The sequence below is a fragment of the Parus major genome, chromosome 1 (assembly GCF_001522545.3).
Source record: "Parus major isolate Abel chromosome 1, Parus_major1.1, whole genome shotgun sequence".
Lineage (NCBI taxonomy): Eukaryota > Metazoa > Chordata > Aves > Passeriformes > Paridae > Parus > Parus major.
This window is the reverse complement of record NC_031768.1, coordinates 72,300,839-72,319,444: the sequence shown is the minus strand read 5'-3', so window position 1 is coordinate 72,319,444 and position 18,606 is coordinate 72,300,839. Positions and strand designations below refer to the sequence as shown.

The following is an 18,606-nucleotide window of genomic DNA, read 5'->3' as shown; positions in this document are numbered from 1 at the left end:
ACCAATTCATTTCATGTGTTAATTATTACAGGCTATATAAGGTAAGGCTGACATATAGATTGATTCTCTTGCTCTTCCTTATTACTAAGTCAACCATTTATGTTTGGGATTCTTGACAGTGAACTGTTGCTGCTTGGGAAACAGCTGTAGTGGTAATTACAGGGAAAATATGCTAAGCCCTGCTCTTTTGTTTCATCCAAGGAGAGGCAGGCATGCCTCTTTTCTCTTGGGTCATCTTAAGCTTGGTCCAGTGATCAGATGATGCCTTCTTCCAGTGATCTATGAAGAAGCTACATAGTTACTAGGTGGAGAAGATGCTACTCAACTTTTTCATTACCAGAAAATGTAAACTTTAAAATTCACACTGTGGGGGAAGTTCTATGGCATAATTCAGAAATCACAGATAAGTGTCATAGATAAACATTATTTTAGCCATTTCAGCCATTGTTTTTTCACTAATGTTTTTGGAATTTATTGTGTTGTTGATGGGACAAATCATCTGTCCTTCATTAACAAAAGAATGACAGAGGAAAATTTGAACTGTCTCACAGTAAAAGTGAGTTGCATGGCCATATTCATAGTGACTTCCTGATGGTCTCCCACCTCATAAGGTTTCCCTTCCCAAAAGATAGTTGCTCAGCAGCAGATACTAGCTGAGTTTGAATCTTTGGCTTACATCTCAGTGACAGGAAAGGAGAACTATGCAAGTCTGCATAATGACTATGCTGCAGAAGCCTGATCAGATGCCTGGTGGTTGTCTGAATTTGCTATTAAAAGTTTGGTTGTTTAGGTAAGCCTGACAGGCAAGTGGTTTAAGTTATTTCTTACCCTCATTTGGAGGGAGAGGGTGAAACCTAAAAGATGAATATTCAAGTGTGTTACCAGTAAAGGATATGAGAGTAGTAAAAAGACTAAGAGACTTTATTTTCATTACTTTGGATTTTGTGTAAGTGTGAATGTCTCAGTGCCCTTTCTTGTGTCATTGAAAGAGGAGCTTTTCAAAGTCACATACTTTAATCCCATCTTATATATCCCTTTGCTGGCATTCAGCAGAATCCTTTATACAAAGTCTTAAATCCATCACTTGTGACTGTCATTGCTTCTTTTTAAATCCTCTGTGCTACACTGTGGGCCAAAATACATCATGTTGTAATATGAACTCTTGTTATCTGACCTGTCCTTTCTGCAGTAATGCTAATTATTTAATTCCCATCTTTGTTTAAGTTTCCTTCCTTTAAGCAGACTGCTGAAGATCTTTGTCCATTTGACATGTTCCAATATTAGATGTGACAACTCTCTGTTTTTGGTTTTCTGCCTCGGCTGCTGAATTCTACAATTCCCTTTTTGAACAAGCAGTGGCTGAATCTTTCCTTTCTGCTTTTGCTTCATTTTTCATCTTTGCTTAACATTTTCATCAACTTAACTTTCTTCTGTTCCTTCATTTACATCAAGTTTCAAATGTATCTTGATTCATATTTCCTCTTCCTAATTCCTTTTCTTCCCTAATGCAGCTGATACCTGGTGTAGTTTGTGTGGCAGTCATTTTTGGTTTTTTTTCCCTTTAAATAAATTTTTGAAACATGCTAAATCTATTATAGTTAAGATTAGCAGACTACTAGAGACAAATGCATTTTCATTCTGTATAAATCAAATGCAGCAGTCTGATATGTGGTTATGTGTATGTGATCATAAAGTTCCTTCAAGCTGAATGCGTGTGGATACCTGAAGTCTTTACATTGGCTTTGAAATGGTGACTTACAATAACAAAACAATTTACAGAGGGCTATAAATGCGGATGTTATTTCATCCAGGTTTTTTTATCTGGCAGGTGGGTACAGGTTTTGATTTAGATAATGAGTGGATATAGAAAAAGCAGCATTTTCATAAAGCTTGTACTTTTATAGGTCATCTTCAGTTGAGAATCCTTTTCTTACAATTTCTGCAATATAATCTTGAAGATTAGAGGTCTCTGAGGGGAAAAAAGTGAACAACTTAAAATCAAAACATCCCCAAAATAGCCTAATTTTTTCTTTTAGGGGAACATGGCATGTAAGCTTATTATGAAGTTTCCTTGCAAAACTGTTTCTGATGAAGAACAAAACTATTCAGAAAGTATCCACAGGCCATTGCTTTTAAATCCATTTGTGAATGTCATTTAAATGAGCAGTTTCCTGTATGATCAGAAAAATGTTTTGATGCATTCATGAGATGCTTGGATTAGAAGAGTTGTGTGTTGCAGTGCCTTAAGGCTTGTGGCAACTTGCAAAGCATCTACACTATAATTGGGTTTCCTTCCTGAGTCTCACATTTTATTATTCTCTCCTTCCTCTGCAAATATGGAAGAACTGAAAATCAGATGGATAGAAGTAAATAAAACTCTGAGGTATAATTGTAATGTAATTAATGTTTACTGGCATTTTGGCAGCAAAGTAAATTTTAGCAGTTGAGCACAAAGGAAGGACAGGAGTAGTGATCGAGATGATATAAAAATAATTCTGCAATAATGGCTATTTAATGAAAGCCATTTGAAACGTGTAAAATGTTATAAACAACAATAATGAGAAAAGTGAATAAACTATTCAGAACATGTTTTGGCACTCCATTTTTCAAGTTTTCAGCTGAAAGTGCAGTGTTGTTAGGAGGAAAATAGTGGTGGAGAGGGATTCATCTCACTACTTAATAACCTCTCTTTCCCTATACTAATGCAAGCTCAGAAAAATGCCCGTTGGTGCTGAAGAAAAAATGAATAGGAGCCTTATTTCTTACCTCTCTTTCCCATGAGTAAGATATGCTGTGAATTTTGGATGATCCGTGTGAGAAAAAGGCTAGAACTATTTTTTAAATATAATTTTATTTGGGCAGTATTAGTAGAAATCAAGCTGAGACTGTCTTCAGGGGTCTGATACTGCAAGATGCAGTTGTTCTCTACCTCCCTGGAAGACTTTAAACAAATATATTTATAGAGAGATGACTCAGTTAGACTGCGGGTGAGGGGGATCTTTCAGAAGATACTGCACTGTACCACAAGTCTGTATTTTAAATGTAATATATGCTTAGTATTTTTGAGACTCCTTGCACAGTCTTCTGGGGATACTGATGTTGCTTGAAGGAATCTGGAGATATTTTGTGGTCCTTGTGCCACTGAAATGATCTTGATTTGTACCACTTGAAGTTTAGGGTTATATGTTCTCTAAGTTTTTCTTATGCTGCTCTTAATTCAGTAGAAAAAGAAGAATTATTTTAGAAACTACTGAAACAGATTACCTCTCTTTGTTTTGTCTCCTGTGCCCTAAATGCACTTGTTAGTGGCATAGTGCATAATTTTAATGAGGAGGAAACATTGCAATGTTTCACTCTTTGTGTGTTTGCTCTCCCCAATATTATTATTCTATTAACTGTTTCCAAGGCTAAAAGAGAAAATTCTTTGTACCAGGCTTTATGTAAGGACTATCATAAAATCAATAGCTTTCAGTTTCATGAAGAGAATATTGAATTCTGATTAAAATTTTTGAAAATGGGAGATTGCAGACTGGTACAGGAAACCAAATCCCTTGGGTTTGAACTCAGGTGGTTTCATCTGCAGGTGTTTTTGATGAAGCCTGCTGCTATTCCAGGCTGCAGAACGAGCCCCCTGCACGTGCATTGCACAGAGGGGCACAGACAAGATATCTCTGTGGATATCCACAGAAACAAGAGAGACTGCACTCACATTAGCAGACAATGCACAGGCAGCACATGCTTATTTCTTCTTGTGTGCTGATAAGGGCTGATGTTTACCAGCAGGACTAAGAAGATCCCACTGCTTTGATTGTTAAGCACACTCACCAATACATTAAATAGTAGAGTGGACCCTAATTAATGTTCAGTTTCATACCTACATCATAGGGCCCTTGTGTAGTCACTGACCTTGGGCTTTCCCATGTGCTGGTTTTTCTGCTCAGTCTCACAGTGCCTTTCAAATATTCCATTTTAAGTTTGCTCTTTCCTGTGAGACTGATAAACATAGATAACCTGTTTTCTCTTTTTCTTACCAGTTACAAAGTTCTGTGTGGACCTTCCCAAGGTTGTGCTTGTGTGGTTCCTTTAGTGTTCATCTGTCAGTGACTTAGGACTTCACATCTTTTGCTATTGTCTGCCTTAGTGCTCGTTAGGAGGGTTAGTGCCTTTCATACTCACTTTATTACTTTTTCTCCTTCTTGTCTTTGTCTCATCCTTGCAAACCACATTTTTACTGTCAGGGTATCCCTACCACCAAGGTATCTGTGCTACACTGCATTCCTTGGCGTTTGCTTCCTGGTGTAATGCTGTAGCCTTTATCTCTCTCTGACCTCTGGCCCCTGCTGCTATCTTCACCCCTTTCCTTGGCTGAGCCATGGCCCAGGTGGGAAAGCTCTCTGGGAGAGCACCCTAGGGCTACTCCTTCCTTTGGCAGCCCCGTTCCAAACAGACCTCCGTGCTTCGCCTGCTTTTGCAAGTGATTTCTGTTGATAGCAGAATAGTTATGATTTAAACTTATTCGGTTTATAGTTTTATAAAATAATTTTAAAAGTTGTAGTGTATTGTAATAAATCATTGACTACCATATATACCGTGCTCAAGAAATGGAAAAGGCTCCCCAGGGATTTTCTTTATTTTATAAAATAGATGTTATATAACACAAGCTATTCAATATGGTTGAAAAAAAAAATTTTCCCATGAAAACCAGTATTTTTAGTTTGAAATCAGTCATTTGGTTTATTCTGAAGAAGGGTTGTGTCATATTTCCAAGGAAGTAATCTGAAGGAGTAAAAAATTGCAATGCAGGATTATAATCTTTATTAAATAAAGCACCTGAATAGTCCTGCACTTTGAAGTGGAATTTGTCAGATTACCATGTGTACAGTTGGTTTCATGTGGTGCTGGGTGAGAATGACAAAATTCTCTCACGTAAAGAATATGCCAGCGTAGGAGCAAAATACAGAGGCAAGGAGGTTACTGCTGAGAGGAGCATTCAGCTGAACAGCAAAGAAAAGTATAGGTGGAGAGATGTGTAAAAAAAATCAAAATATTACTTTGTTAGAAAACCTATTTGAGCCCTTCCATAGCTTTTGTGTGCAGACAGTGGTGCTGTTATGCTCCAGATGCAGAGCTATTAAGATACGCGGGATGGACACTGAGATGTCGGTTGACAAGCATCCTGTTTCAGCCTTAGCAGCAGCATCCATCTGGTCTCCCTGTGGTGCCAGTGGAGGCAAGGGCTTACTTATCTTTCACTTCAACAGCTGAATGGGCTACACTTAGAGCTTGAAGTGTCCTTGGATATTTTCTAGGAGTCTTGCAGCAAAATCAGAGTTCTTGACCTCATCGTACTGATGTGAAAAATAAGAAAATGAGATCACTGATGACAGAATATTCTGAGTTGAAAGGGACCCACAAGGACTACTGAATCCAGCTCTGAAGTGAATGGCCCATATGGTGATTGAACCCACAGCTTTGGTGTTACTAGCATCAGGCTCTAACCAGCTGGTTTGTATACATACTATTTAGATGAATTCCAGTGGGTGGAGGCTGAGGTAATTCAGGCATAACCTTTAAGTGGGGCTTTACCAGCCCTAGTGCTGTAAGGGATGTTCCATGCCAAGCTGCTTGTTCTGCTGGAGGACGTACTGGAACAACTGCCCAAAATGTTGACCTCTGTCTGTCAGGCTCTGGGAGGCAGCCTTGCAGCTTTTCACAGGAGCTGCACCCTTTGTTTGCTGAAGATTTGTGTACCTTCTGTACCTTTCTGCCTTCTCTCAGACCTCGTGTTTGGGCTGGGTGTTTCTTTATGGGTGGCTGCATAAAGACAGCTTAAGAGCCTGTGACCTCTACAGATAATGAATTTTTAACTCTTTCAGTTTAAGTGAAATTTGAACTCTTAAGCAGCATCATCCCTTGAAAAACTAAAGCAGCCACAAAATGAGATGAAGGGCATCACTGCTAATTTTCCTCTATTTTTCTCTAGAGTATATTAGCATGGTTTGCAATACAGCTTCCATTGATTTGTCGTTAAGATTTTAGTTCACAGCTTTAAACATTACTTTTAAACAGTATTAACTAGCTTCATTAATCATATAATTCTGTTGAAACTATATTTTGAATTAGTGTTACCTTTATCTCTCACTGTGTGTGTTTATGTATGTGTAGGTTCAGTCTCACCACTCTCACAGTAAACAATTTCTTTGTAATAGTTAATCTAAACTTAGTCTCTTTCAATTTAAAACCTTTACCCCTTGTCCTGCCCAATACATGCCACTGTAAAAAGTTCCTTTCCAGCTGCCTTACTGAAAGGACACAATAAGGTCTCCCCGGAGCCTTCGCTTCTTTAAGCTGAACAACCCGTAATCCCTCAGCCTGTCTCCACTGGAGAGATTTTCCATCTTCTCTCTGATAATCTTTGCAGCCACCTCTGTACTCTCTCCCACAGGTCCCCATCCTCCCTGTGCTGGGACCCCAGAGCTGCTGCAGCCCTGCAGGTGGGGTCTGAGCAGAGCAGAGCAGAGGGGCAGAATCCCCTCCCTGGCCCTGCTGCCCACGCTGCTCTGGATGCAGCCCAGGACACCTTTGGCTTTCTGGGCTGGGAGTGCACACTGACAGCTCATGGCCAGCCTCTCATCCATATACATTTTAAACCAACTCACTTAAAAGCTTCAGAAAAACTTTCTATCCTTAAAACTCAGTGTGTTCAGGTCTAAGTGGGAAAAGAATAATTTTGATCTTTCTCCACTGGTTTCCTGTGCTGGTTTTGTTCCAAAAATGTCATTTTAAGGGTCAGTTTCTGCTAGCTTCTGTTTTCTTGTTTTTAATGAGAATGCCTTTTTTCCACTGCCTCTAAGACTTTTCCCAGTTCTAGTTTAACGTTTAAAATTGTCCCTGTGCTGTTTTTCACATGCCTTTGATGCCTACTCTGTGTTGCCTTAAATTGGTGATTACTAGGTGTTTCAGTATCCGTGGCTTTAAGGTAAACGTTGGCTTTACAGATACGGCTTACATAATTATGTTTATATAGTTTGTTGCTTGAAGAGATTATTTAATAGGTTTCTAAAATCAAACATTGAGATTCCAAAAAACTTCACAACAAAACAAACACAAAACAATAAAAAAGCTTTTGCTTTTTTTTTCTTCAAGGTATTAAGATTGGTTTGTTTAATGGTAATCAATTTAACTTAATTTCTGTTTTTTTTTAAAAAAAATTATATTTAAGGAAATACTAATAAGTTGATTCAGTTTTATCTTTGAGTTAGGAACGTTGGTTTGTTTTGGTATTTGGAGAAATGCTTGCGTGTAGACAGTTTTCTAGTCTCTGTAAGGAGAAATATTAAGCTACGTAGCAATATAAATGTAGCAATGGCCATGAGCATGTAAACAATTCAAGCTTGGTGTAAAATCTTGGGGTAGAAAAATGTGGGAAACATGTTTATTAAGTCAGTTTTCAGGGCATATTTGTACTTCAAAATTTTGTTGGAAGCAGCTCTTGGCTATTGAAATGCCACTATATGAGAGCTGCTCTGAACTTCTGAACAACTCTGTTTTCTGCACCACAACTGACTGAATTTAGCTGTGTCCTACTAAAATAACAAGAGATAGTCAGATACCAAGACATGGTATCAGGCTCCAGTATTGACCAATTGCAAATGACAACCAGATTTTTCCAGGCAATGGAGTGATTTATTCCAGGACATGCTTACCTGAAGATCTGTTGTGTGGTAAACCATTACATCAGCTGTTAAATAGAATGGGTTGGTAGCTCCAAATTATGGCATCAGTATGTAAAGGAATAGTTATTGAAAATCTAGTGTGAAAATGATGGATCAAAACCTGAGGGAGTTCTTGAGTATTTAAATAAAGACTTCAGAGGACTCAGATGAGCATGAAATTTTTACAGGAAATAGATTTGCCACAGGCTTTTTTAATTCTCTCGGAGCTAAATATGCCGTAATACGCATTAGTTGTGTTGAGTGAAACTTTTTTTTTGACTTCAGGTAAGGAAATGTAAGAGGTCAGTGAAATTTTAGGGTGGGAAAACTGCAGCTTATCAGATAAAAGAATTGAATGTAAATCTGACCTCTGCATAAATTCTTTAAAAGACAGGAGACTTTTATTGTACAAATTTCTTACACATTAAAAAAATGAGAAGAAAAATTACTGTATGAAACAAAACTGTTTGTAATAGAAATAACAGAAATAAATGCTGTATTTTTTTATATTGCAGTAAACCCTCTGTGAAATGTAAAACTAACTCTTAAATGTAGAAAGAGAAGAGTCCAAGGAAGAGGAGATTTCCTTTGGGAGGGAAGAACTCTCAAAATTCCTGGACTTACTTAATTTTTTTATAACTAAAAACTTGGGATTTAAGCTCTCTATTTATGTGTCTTTCACATATTCCTTACCTCTCCAGCTAGAGAGAGCTGCCATGCTGCTATTCATTATTTTTTGTCTCAAGTTGAGAATATGGAATGTAAATGTTAGAATATTTAAGTGTGTTGGAGTTTTAAGAATTAAATGGGGTACGAAATTTTGTTTTAAAACCCAGCAGTAGAAGGAGGGGAAATTAAATGTGAAAAGAAGCCAGTGGCAGACTTCTTAACTTTACAGTTAAAAATAGTGAGTAGTTCTTCCATATATTATACATGGCTTTATCCATGGTTTGGGATCCTTTTAGGCAGAGCTGTTTCTATTGTAAGTTCTAGTGCAGAAAAGGTAGAAGACTTGCAACTCTTCTTTAAAGGCAAATGATTTAGCCATATTACATGATGATGGCTAAAAATTTTCATGCCTTTGTACTGAGGTTATAACCATCATTTTTAAGTAGCTTTGTAAGTGTGACGAGAAAAAGATAATTTGCAGTAAATTTTAAAAGGTCTGACCAAGAAGGTCTCTGACCTATGTAATACTATTAATGAAAAACTAAATGAATATAATACTATATATAGAATATAATAGAATATGTAGAATATGCACCCAATGTGGGTTTGTGGAAATTAGGTGTATAGTGAGTTGTATTTATATATTTTATCAGAGCAGAACCTGGTTTGTAAATACATCTGTGGAATACACTGAAACTTCTGCATGGCTTTTCACTTGGGTGTTCTGATTAGTAAATTAACATGTCACAAATTAAATGGACCAAAACCTCTGACAGTGGCCTTAAGTTAAAGCAAGAGATTCAGTTGGGATGGTTTTTTGGGGATTTTTTTCTGTGTGAGAGCAGTCAGTCTGTGACACAGGCTGGCCAGAGGTGATGGGCAGTCTCCAGCCTTGGGATTTTGAAATGGCTGGACAAGGCCTTGTGCAGTATGACCTCACCTCTTTTGTAAGCAGGAGGTTGGACCAGAGACCCCTTATGTTCATTCCACTTGGAATGATCCTGTGACCCTGTGAATGCCCAGTGTTGTTTGGAGTGTGTTAGTGTCAGGCCGCAGAAGCAGGCCTGATGAGGACATTGGCTTCTGAAATGCGCTCCTAACTCCAGCTCAGTGCCAACATACCTGCACTCTGCAAAATCTACTTTTGTTTCTTGTTGACAAAGATCCAAACCCTCTCTCCCCCCTTTCTGGGGAAAAAAAAGGAGATCTTGACAGCATCTCCTGGTGATTGCTTCTCTGTCTTGTTTTTCTCTTGTGCTCCTTATTTCAGACCTATTAACTTCAGAATTTTTTGTGTCTTCACCATTCTTTAGAGACTAAAGTATATAACGCTGTCTGTGTACACCTCTTCTGTGTCCTTATGTCAATCTTCTGCTTTCATAGCTGTCTTCTGAGTGCTCTGTTATAAATCCCTTGAGGAGGAACTTTGATGCTATATTTGCTCAAGCCTGTATCTGCAGTTAAAACACATTTCATACACTATAGAATTTTCCTATCCAAAATTTTCTAGACTGTCCAAGTTAAAAGTTGCTTTTTTACATGTGATGTATTACTTTCTAGCTGTATTCTCTCTGTTTTTGAGGGGTAAAGTTTGAATATTACCACAGTTTTAGCAGAAAATTGAGATAGCCCCGATGGTTACGTCGAAGACTGGAGAATGTGCAGCATTTAAAGTGGAGGAAATGGAAAACTTAAGTAAATAATTACAAAAACATAAGTAAAAGTGATCAGAAACTTAGATAAATTTGACTTGGGAGTGAAGGAATCGTAACATGGATGATCATGTTATAACCATGATGCATCGGTCTACTTTATTGGAGGAACTGCATGTTGAGCAGACAGTATTTGGTTGTGGTGGATTTTGTTGTCCCATATGATGTACTTGTGGCCTTAAATTTAATTATTTTTTCCTCTCTCTCTGTTTTTTTTTCTTTTTTATACTTTAACATATCTGAAATAATAGGACAGCTGTGTGTTTTTTTGTTTTGTGGTTTGTGGGTTTTTTTTTATTTTACAGCATGCATTGAAGTCTGTATTGAGTTGTTCAAGTCAGACAGCTTTGCACAAAGCATTGGGGAATTGTTTCATTTTGATTTGGAGAGAAGAGGTTGACTTATGCATAAAAGGATTTTGAAAATAAGCTAACACTTTTGTTGTTTAGGCAATTGGGAGAATAGAAAATGGCATGTACCAGACAAATGTCTCAAAAGCCCCTGAATTTCGACACCAACTTTGAAAATCTTGGTGGCTGTGTTCTCCTTTTCCCATGTCTGCAGTCAAACACTGCTTTTCCAAACAACTTTGTGTGATACCTTCCAATATGTTTTGGCAGCATCATTGTGATGAAGTGGCACTGGGACTGCTGAAGCTGTAGCTTTCTCATTGCTCCCATGAGTGAGCTGATATCTAACTGCTCTTCAGCCTTCTCTGTGTTGAAGTGCTGACCCTGGACTGATGTTAATTTCTCCTTTTATGTGGACTCGAGTCTAAATGTGCTGTTGTGAGGATGGCCTATATTGCTCAGAGAAACAGAGTTGTATTTCAGAAACATTTTTATGCTAGCATAGAAGATTTTCAATACCAATGTCATCAGCATCACTAAGACAAGAAGAGGGAGACGTGCTTTTCTAGAGGATGTGCTCTCACCTGAATTTCTGTCCTTTCCTCATGAAATACAGAATTTAAAGGATGTTCAATTGCAAGGACCTGACCATATAAATTAGAGATAAGAGTTCAGTTGGTGTAAGAATAAACAAAGCAAGCAGCAATAAATGCCATTTGATTTAAATATCTTGGGCACTTCTGTATGCTGACAGATCTAGCAGGCAGCTTTGGATGAGTTTAATGACTGCTTTTAGGTAATTTTCCTGTAGCAGAATCATTTTGGTAAAGAGAACTTTGTAGTGGTTTCTGAATCAATGCAATTACCAAGCAAATGCTTTTGTAAAGTGCTTGTTGGTAATGGAGATATGAAAGGGTTAAGATGTTTCAGCTTTCACTCTCCAGTTACTTCAGCAATTCTGGTTGGGAAAATTTTCATTTTAGTTTGTTAAGTGGATTTGATTTCATTTTAAGTCACTGAGGAAAAAAGAAAAATTGTATCTCTTAGTAGCATTTTAACTACCTTATTTTACAGACTAATACTTACTCTGTTAAATTCCTCAGCTCCATTATTCCTTTAAGATTAATAAGTCTGGGTAAAATATGAGCTTCAATCATTCTTGTAGTTTTATGATTTCCTTTAAGAGCAAGAAGAATGAGTAGTATCTCATTCAGATTTTTCATTTATTGTTTTCAATAACATGTAGGGTGAATACCACCAGTCTAACATATATGCTTAAAAAATATCTAGATGGCTCAACAAGAATCTTAAAATATTAGAAAAAAATAATAACAATGCAGGAGTTTGCTTTAAAATGATACATCTTGTTTATTTCAGGAGAAGAGGTTAAAAGAAAAAGCTGCAAGGAGAGAAGCCAGGAATAAGAATGCACAGGTAAGGGGTTTTGTTGTTTTGATCAAGCTACTGGTTGAGGTTTGAAACAGTTTTTAAATTGATTCATTCCTTTCTTCAATAAGCAATGTTGTGATTAACGGCTCTTTGAAGTAATTTTCTGTTTACTTGTCTTTTCTTACTCCCTTGCTCTGATGTGGTTGTAATAACTTGGTATAGAAGGATTCTGATAAAGCATGAGTATGTATGTTTGTGTGTGTATAAATACACATAATAATGTGTAATAATAATTTACATAATTTATTAAATAATAATAATAATTTAATAATGTAAAATGTGTGTAAGCTGTTTGGAATTTCATCCTCTTCATTATGTGTATCAGGTGAGTTGCAATTTCAGCTGAAGTACTGATGCCATTTTTTTCTCTGACTTGGGTCATGTTTTATAGTTTGCAGGCAGTGAGATTATTTTTTTGTGTGCCAAATCTTGCTCCAACCTTTTGCTGCTGAACTTTTTTTTTAAATAGCAAGTATTTACATTGAAGTTGATTCCTTCCCCTCATTACCCCAAACAAAACCTTTGTTTTCTTTTTCTTCATTTGTATATTACTTATTTCCTGGAGGCTGTTCCAGTTTTTTGTGTTGCTTGGTTTGCCATAAACTGAGGCTTCATTCAGCTGCAGTGATTTTTTGGAATATGGACATGGCGATGTTGTTTCTCACACTGCATCTACTTTTGCTACACATGAATAGTTACAGTTTCTTCTTGGCAGTTGGCAAATATCTTACTCCCTTGAGAAAATTGATAATGTTCTTTGTCCGATTTTTGCAAGCTGGCTGTGCTCTGGGAGGCTTAAGTATAGGACGATGTTTCATTGTGTATCTCTGAAGTGGAAAGTAATTACAGTTTCAGATGAAAAGCCTAGTTATACTAAGTTTTAAGTATGATTCTGCCTTCAAAGATGGCAAGCTATGAGAGCTGTTGGCATCATGACTCCCCAATCAAGCAATAGAAATTTTCTGCCTGTAATTGAATGTATAAAGATGCATACTTTTTAAAGTATTTAGCAAGCATTTTAGGGAAATTATGGAATGAATAATTAACAAACATTTTAATAAAGAGAGAAAACATTGATCAAATCAGGCTGTATCATATTCATGAATACTGCTTGTTAATTCTGCCTCTTTTTAAAGAATAAAATGTTGTTCAGCAGCTGTGGAAAGAAATCCATTTCCTTCAAAATGATCTGCTTGCTGATGTACATCTCCTATCCTGTTCTTGACCAAGCAAATGAATCTGTCAGTGCTATTGGAAAGTGAAGTTGATCCCTGTTGAGGAATAATTTGTGTGTGTGTGTTGGGGGGGCGGCTGTGTGTCCATGGGCATGGTATGGGTTAAATGTGGAGCCTTAGCCCCAAGCCCACAATTTTATGCATCTCTGCCTCTCTTCTGTGCAGCACTTGCACTTGGAAAGCTCATTTATTAGTGCTGGTCTGGTGTGAGATTGGCACATGCTCTCCTTGTGGGTACCAGCTGTGGAAACCTGCTAGTGCTTTGACTTCATTTTATTCCTGGAGCATTTAGTTCACTCTCTGCAAGAAGGTGCAAGCCTCAGGTGCTGACATGTCTCCTTGGTGAAGACTATTGGGCTTTTCCTGTTGTTTAGAGGCTATTCTTGCCAGAACCCTTTGCAGCCGAGTCCTGTCATTTTCAGTGTGGCTCATTTCAGGGAAAATACTTCCACTGGGAAAGGCTGCCAGCTTGGACCTGGGCTGTTCATGCCTGGAAGTGGAAGGGAGCAGTAGACAGTACATAAAGGTGCCAGTTTCTGTCTGCTGGGTGTCTAAGGAATTAATTAAGAACACTGCCTGCTTCACAGGATCTTAGACATGAAGCCATAGTAGTTGAAGCTCTCCGTAGTCTCTGGGGGATATGACTCAAGCACCTCGTACAAGATACCCAGGGGAATTAAGAAGGAAGAAATAGTAAAACACAGAAACTATTGAAACTTAAACCAGTTGAGAAAATATATGCTCCCTAAATCAGGAGTTCAAAAAATGTTAGCATTTTCACTTGTGCTTTCATGATATGGCTTGTGACCCACTTACTCTGCCATACACTACTCCTTTGGTAATTAGTGATGTTTTCTTGAAAGGGAAAGCAACAAGGAGAGCCAAAAAAATATAAAAGGTATTTTAGCCATGTTAGTGCAGTTTAGCAGCTGGAGAAAAGGACTAAATCAACAATTATAGGTAGCCAGCCACTTCCGAGCAGCTGTGGTCATAATTTGTTTTCCACATCTATCTGCTTTATCCCTTTGTTTGTTTTATTAACTGTCTCCCTCGTGTTACAAACTCCTTGGGTTACGAAGTATTATTTTGCTGTCTTTTACTAGTACACAGCCCACCAGGTCTGACATGATCAAAACAGAAATTTGCTTTCCCATTCTTAGTATTAAAGAATAATTCTTTGTGAATTTAGGGGAAAAAAAAAATAAAAAAGGAGAGAAGGATATCCTCCCTTTTCCTCTGGTGCTGCAGGAGCAATTGCAGGGAAGATTTTGCTCAGCCTTTGTCATGCTGGGACAAACCAGGCTTGCTGCAACTGGAATTTACTAACCAAATTCTGGCACGCTCTGCTGAGTGTGCCTGACCAGGGCATCAGATTAAGTAGGTAGCTGCAGTGTTATTGACTCCACCTTGGATAAATCTCCATACAATAAATAAAGTAAGTAAGAAGTGAAGACTCTTAAAGGATGCTTTGGAGAAAGTATTTCTAGGTATTTATGACCATTAATTAAATTTTCATGCAAAAGGCTGTGAAAACAGATAAAAGAAGTCTTCTCATATATCCTTATTGAAGAAAAAAATGTAGGGTTTTGGTAATTTTTTTATCATAAGATGTTTAATTGTCTTCCATTTTATGAAAATTTGATGTGATATGTACAAATGCAGTGTTTTTTTGAGATGAAAGAAGCACATACTTTGTCCTCAGTAATGATTAAATTATAGTCCTCAAACCCTCAAACAAATTTTGATACTGTTTACTTGAAGATAGTGTGGAGAAAATTAGGCAAGAAGTCTTCAGAGCAAGAAGTAAAGCACTGAGCAGCAGCAGCTGCCCTGGGACAGGAGGTGGGTGTTACTCAATGAAGCCAGCCCCCGGCACCAAGCAGAACATCCCTGTGCTTGTGGCTTTCCACTTTTTCTTCTAGAATCTACACATACTGATTTCTTAATCTGTGTAAAGAACTTTCAGGTTTCAACCAGTATTTAGAGGTCCTTGCTCTCCTAGCAACTGTTAGCTGCAATGAAGCTAAACAGGACTGTATTTCTCCTTTAGTAATTTTAGTCTTTTGCTACCCTGATGCCTTAGAGCACTACTGGTGTGTTGAGAATTATGAAGTAAGAAGATTTTGATTTCTTTTAAATAAAATTGCTTTAGTAGGAAAGGAATTTTATGGGAGTATCTAAATAGGTCTGTGCTTCAAGGTGGGGGAGCAGAGCAGGAGTCAGGAGAAGGTGCTGTTCCCTGCCCAGCACTGATGTCCCAGGTGATTCTCAACTATCAGCTCCCAGCACCATGCAAGAAGTGGTAACTAGTCCCTAGAAGAAAGCATTGATTGCTATCTGCCAGAAATAGTTTGGACGTCATCTGTGTCAGGAAGTAAAACTTGCTCAGTCATGATGGTTTGGTGCATTGATTCTGGTTTTGGCAGTCCTATAGCAGTTACACCATGCTGGTGTCCAAAGCAAAACAAAAACCCGAAGAAGCTCTGACTAGCAGAGCAAGAGCTGTTTATCCAGGGTCTGCAAGAAAAATGTAGCCTGCTGAAAACTTAGAGAAACCCAGCTTGAACACATATTCCTTACTGAGATGTTTTTTCATATTTTCACTGGACAAAATTGAGGGTAGAGATTCTAACCCCACTGGAAAACTGACTTGTGGAAGAAATCCAAGAGCTTGGTTGTTAGGGGTGCTTTTTCTCAGGAATAAATACTTGCTGAATAATTGTAGAACATTAAAAGATCAACAGCAACAGCAGGATAATAAATATGCTTTAACTTCTCTCCACCCTTTCTCTCCTGTTCTCTCCTTAGTATATTTTGCTATTCCCAGAAGAATTAGTGCTTTCATATGAAGGTCTACAAAATATATACTATATATATATTATTTAAGATTTTTCAGAGTTGCAGTGAATCTCTCTACTGTTATGAAAGGATTTATATGAGCACATCTACAAAATACACGCGGGTGAGCAGGGGACACATACTTTTAGATACAGCAGATTCAGGCATTGATACCTGCCCATATCACATCACTGCAAGCTGTAATGCTCAATATAGCATTCTCTTTTCTGTATTTTGTCCCATACTCTGTTGAGATTTTAACAGAAAAATGCTTGAACGCACCATTTTGTTTTGATTTCCAGCACCCCCAGGAAATCTGAGATACACTTGCCAAATGTAGCTCAAGAAGTCTTTGCACCATGTGGGAAAATTTAAACAGGAAAGGGGAAGTCAAAGCCCTTGGGTAGGTGTGGCTGATAATCTACTCGTAGAAATATACACTTTAGAATGTTGTGAAAATGCTTCATCCATTGTGGATAATTCCTGTAGTTACTGGGATTATATTACCTCTGCTTCTGCCTTGAATTTCCCTTTTCTTGAGATCTAGCCCATGGCTTGTGCTTAGGCTGGAGATGCTGGATTCACTGTGAAAGTGAACAGTAATATCAAAAAAAGAGGTTTACAGGAGTGAAGGAGGAATTTGATCTATGTCTCCTGTGAATCCAGATTCCCAAATCCCCTTGATCACTGGGGTCACTGAGTATTCTTGTGTATTCACAAGAATATTGTGTATTCACTCATTTCTTGAGTGAAAGTCTCATGGGATACTTGATAACTGGTGGGTAGTGATGATGATGCATTCTGGATCACTTCTTATGACCCTCTCATGGATGGTGTTGAGGAGGCTCCCTGTGATTGCTGGAGCAGGGTTTCAGGGCCAGAACATTCTGATGCTGAAATTGAGGAGTTCGTTTTTTCTTAAGGAGGAGAGAGTTGTGTTTTGCTGGTGTAACTTCAGGACAGGCTATGTCTTGTTACTGCTGTTTGACAATCTGCAGAGGACTTAAAATTATTCTTCATCAGTAATTATTTTTGATTCTGAAAACCACAAAGAACAGCAAAAAAATGAGGTAACGTTCATCTGCAAAAACTTCCAGTGTATTTAGTGTGGGGAGCTTACAGCTGAAATTACCATGTCAGTTTTATCCCTTTTAATAAGTCAAACTTATTTCTTAAAACAATCTCATTAACCTTAGTTTAGAAGTAGTTCTGATCTGTTAACTCTTGCATTCTGTATGCATATCCAAAAGCTGCAAGTAGCTTTATTTATTCAATGCAAAGTTTGAGTGTTTTGAATTTCCTTGAGAAGCTCTGTGAATAAACAGAGTAATTTGGGATATCAACATCTTAACCTACTAATTTAGTAATTTCATTTCAAAGTTAAGTTGTGAAACGGAATATGAATTCTTGATTCTGAACTACTCCTGTGCTGAAACATTTTTTAAAATCAGTATTTTAAGTTAATATTTGGAAATGGGTATTATGTGCCTGTATGGAAATGTTACCTGTATTTTGCTTTTTGAAAATAACATATTTAAAATAACATATAATATAACAATTGAATTGCTTTAAGTAAAGCTATAATAAGTCCTGTCTTTTCCACAAGTAAGAATTTATATGATTAAACCAATATTTTGGTGTTGTGACCCTGAACAAGTTACAAGTAAGGATTCTGATAGGTTGATTTGCCAATTACACGTAGGTCTGTAAACCTTTTCATTGCAGCCAATAGCACACTAAGGATTTCAAACATATTTATCAGATTGACCATTTAAACTAATTGACCATGGCTATAGCAATTGAATTTTGGGAGTATAATGTTCACAGCTGTTATTTTTAATCATATGTGGTATGTGATGAGAGTTTGCTGCTCTACATTCCAAAAGCTGATGTTTTACCAGTCACTGAGGTGATTTCTTCATAGGCTTGGCACAAAGCATATTAGTGGGACTGTTGACCTTGCAAATACTCTTTTATTCCCTGAATGTCTGCTGGGATGCGGTAGATGCACAGAGGATCAACACAAGTGCATCTCCATATGTGATATACCTATACCTTATTCTTTGTTTTGTCTTCTCTTGCACATTTATGGTGAAGAGAGGAAGCTTCTTTTTTCTTCAAACTTTTGGGGATTTTGTCTAATATTGGTGGGTTGCAGTTCTAGGGGAGCTTTTGATGAAAGATGTAATATGGATTTATAAGAACAGATTAACTGTATTTCTGGTATGTTAGGAGCAGAAAGATTATTGTCTTACTTGATTGTAAATTATTGTTTAAAATTTTTAGGGCAATATTGATGAAATTTCTCCAGTAGACTCCAGGAATATGACACTGTTTAATTTGTTGTTCTTCAGGAAAACCTTTTGTTTTTAAAATGTTTGTGTAAGTTTGGTATCATTGGAACAGAGGTTTTGGTGACAACTGCTGAGCATCAGAGCTTTCAATGTGTTAAAGACTACACAATTTTATTTTTTTCAGCATCAACAATTTTTTGGCATTTTGGGGGAAAAGAAACAGGTTTTCTTATTGAAAGTTTTGCCTATGAAAATTGCAAACTGAATAAATATGTATTTCACTCTTCCTCGTGACTTATGTGGGTTTGTAATCATTTATTTGTATTGTACAGTTACAAATAACT

The 18,606-nt window shown here is 37.4% G+C and overlaps 1 protein-coding gene across 1 annotated transcript in view; it reads left to right on the top strand.

Moving 5' to 3' along the window:
* DDX10 (DEAD-box helicase 10) overlaps positions 1 to 18,606 on the top strand; it is a 158,887-nt gene that overhangs the window by 102,135 nt on the left and 38,146 nt on the right. Inside the window, exon 16 of the mRNA XM_015640809.1 lies at positions 11,824 to 11,880. Within this exon, the coding sequence (XP_015496295.1) occupies positions 11,824 to 11,880 (57 nt within the window). The remainder of the gene's footprint in view (positions 1 to 11,823; positions 11,881 to 18,606) is intronic.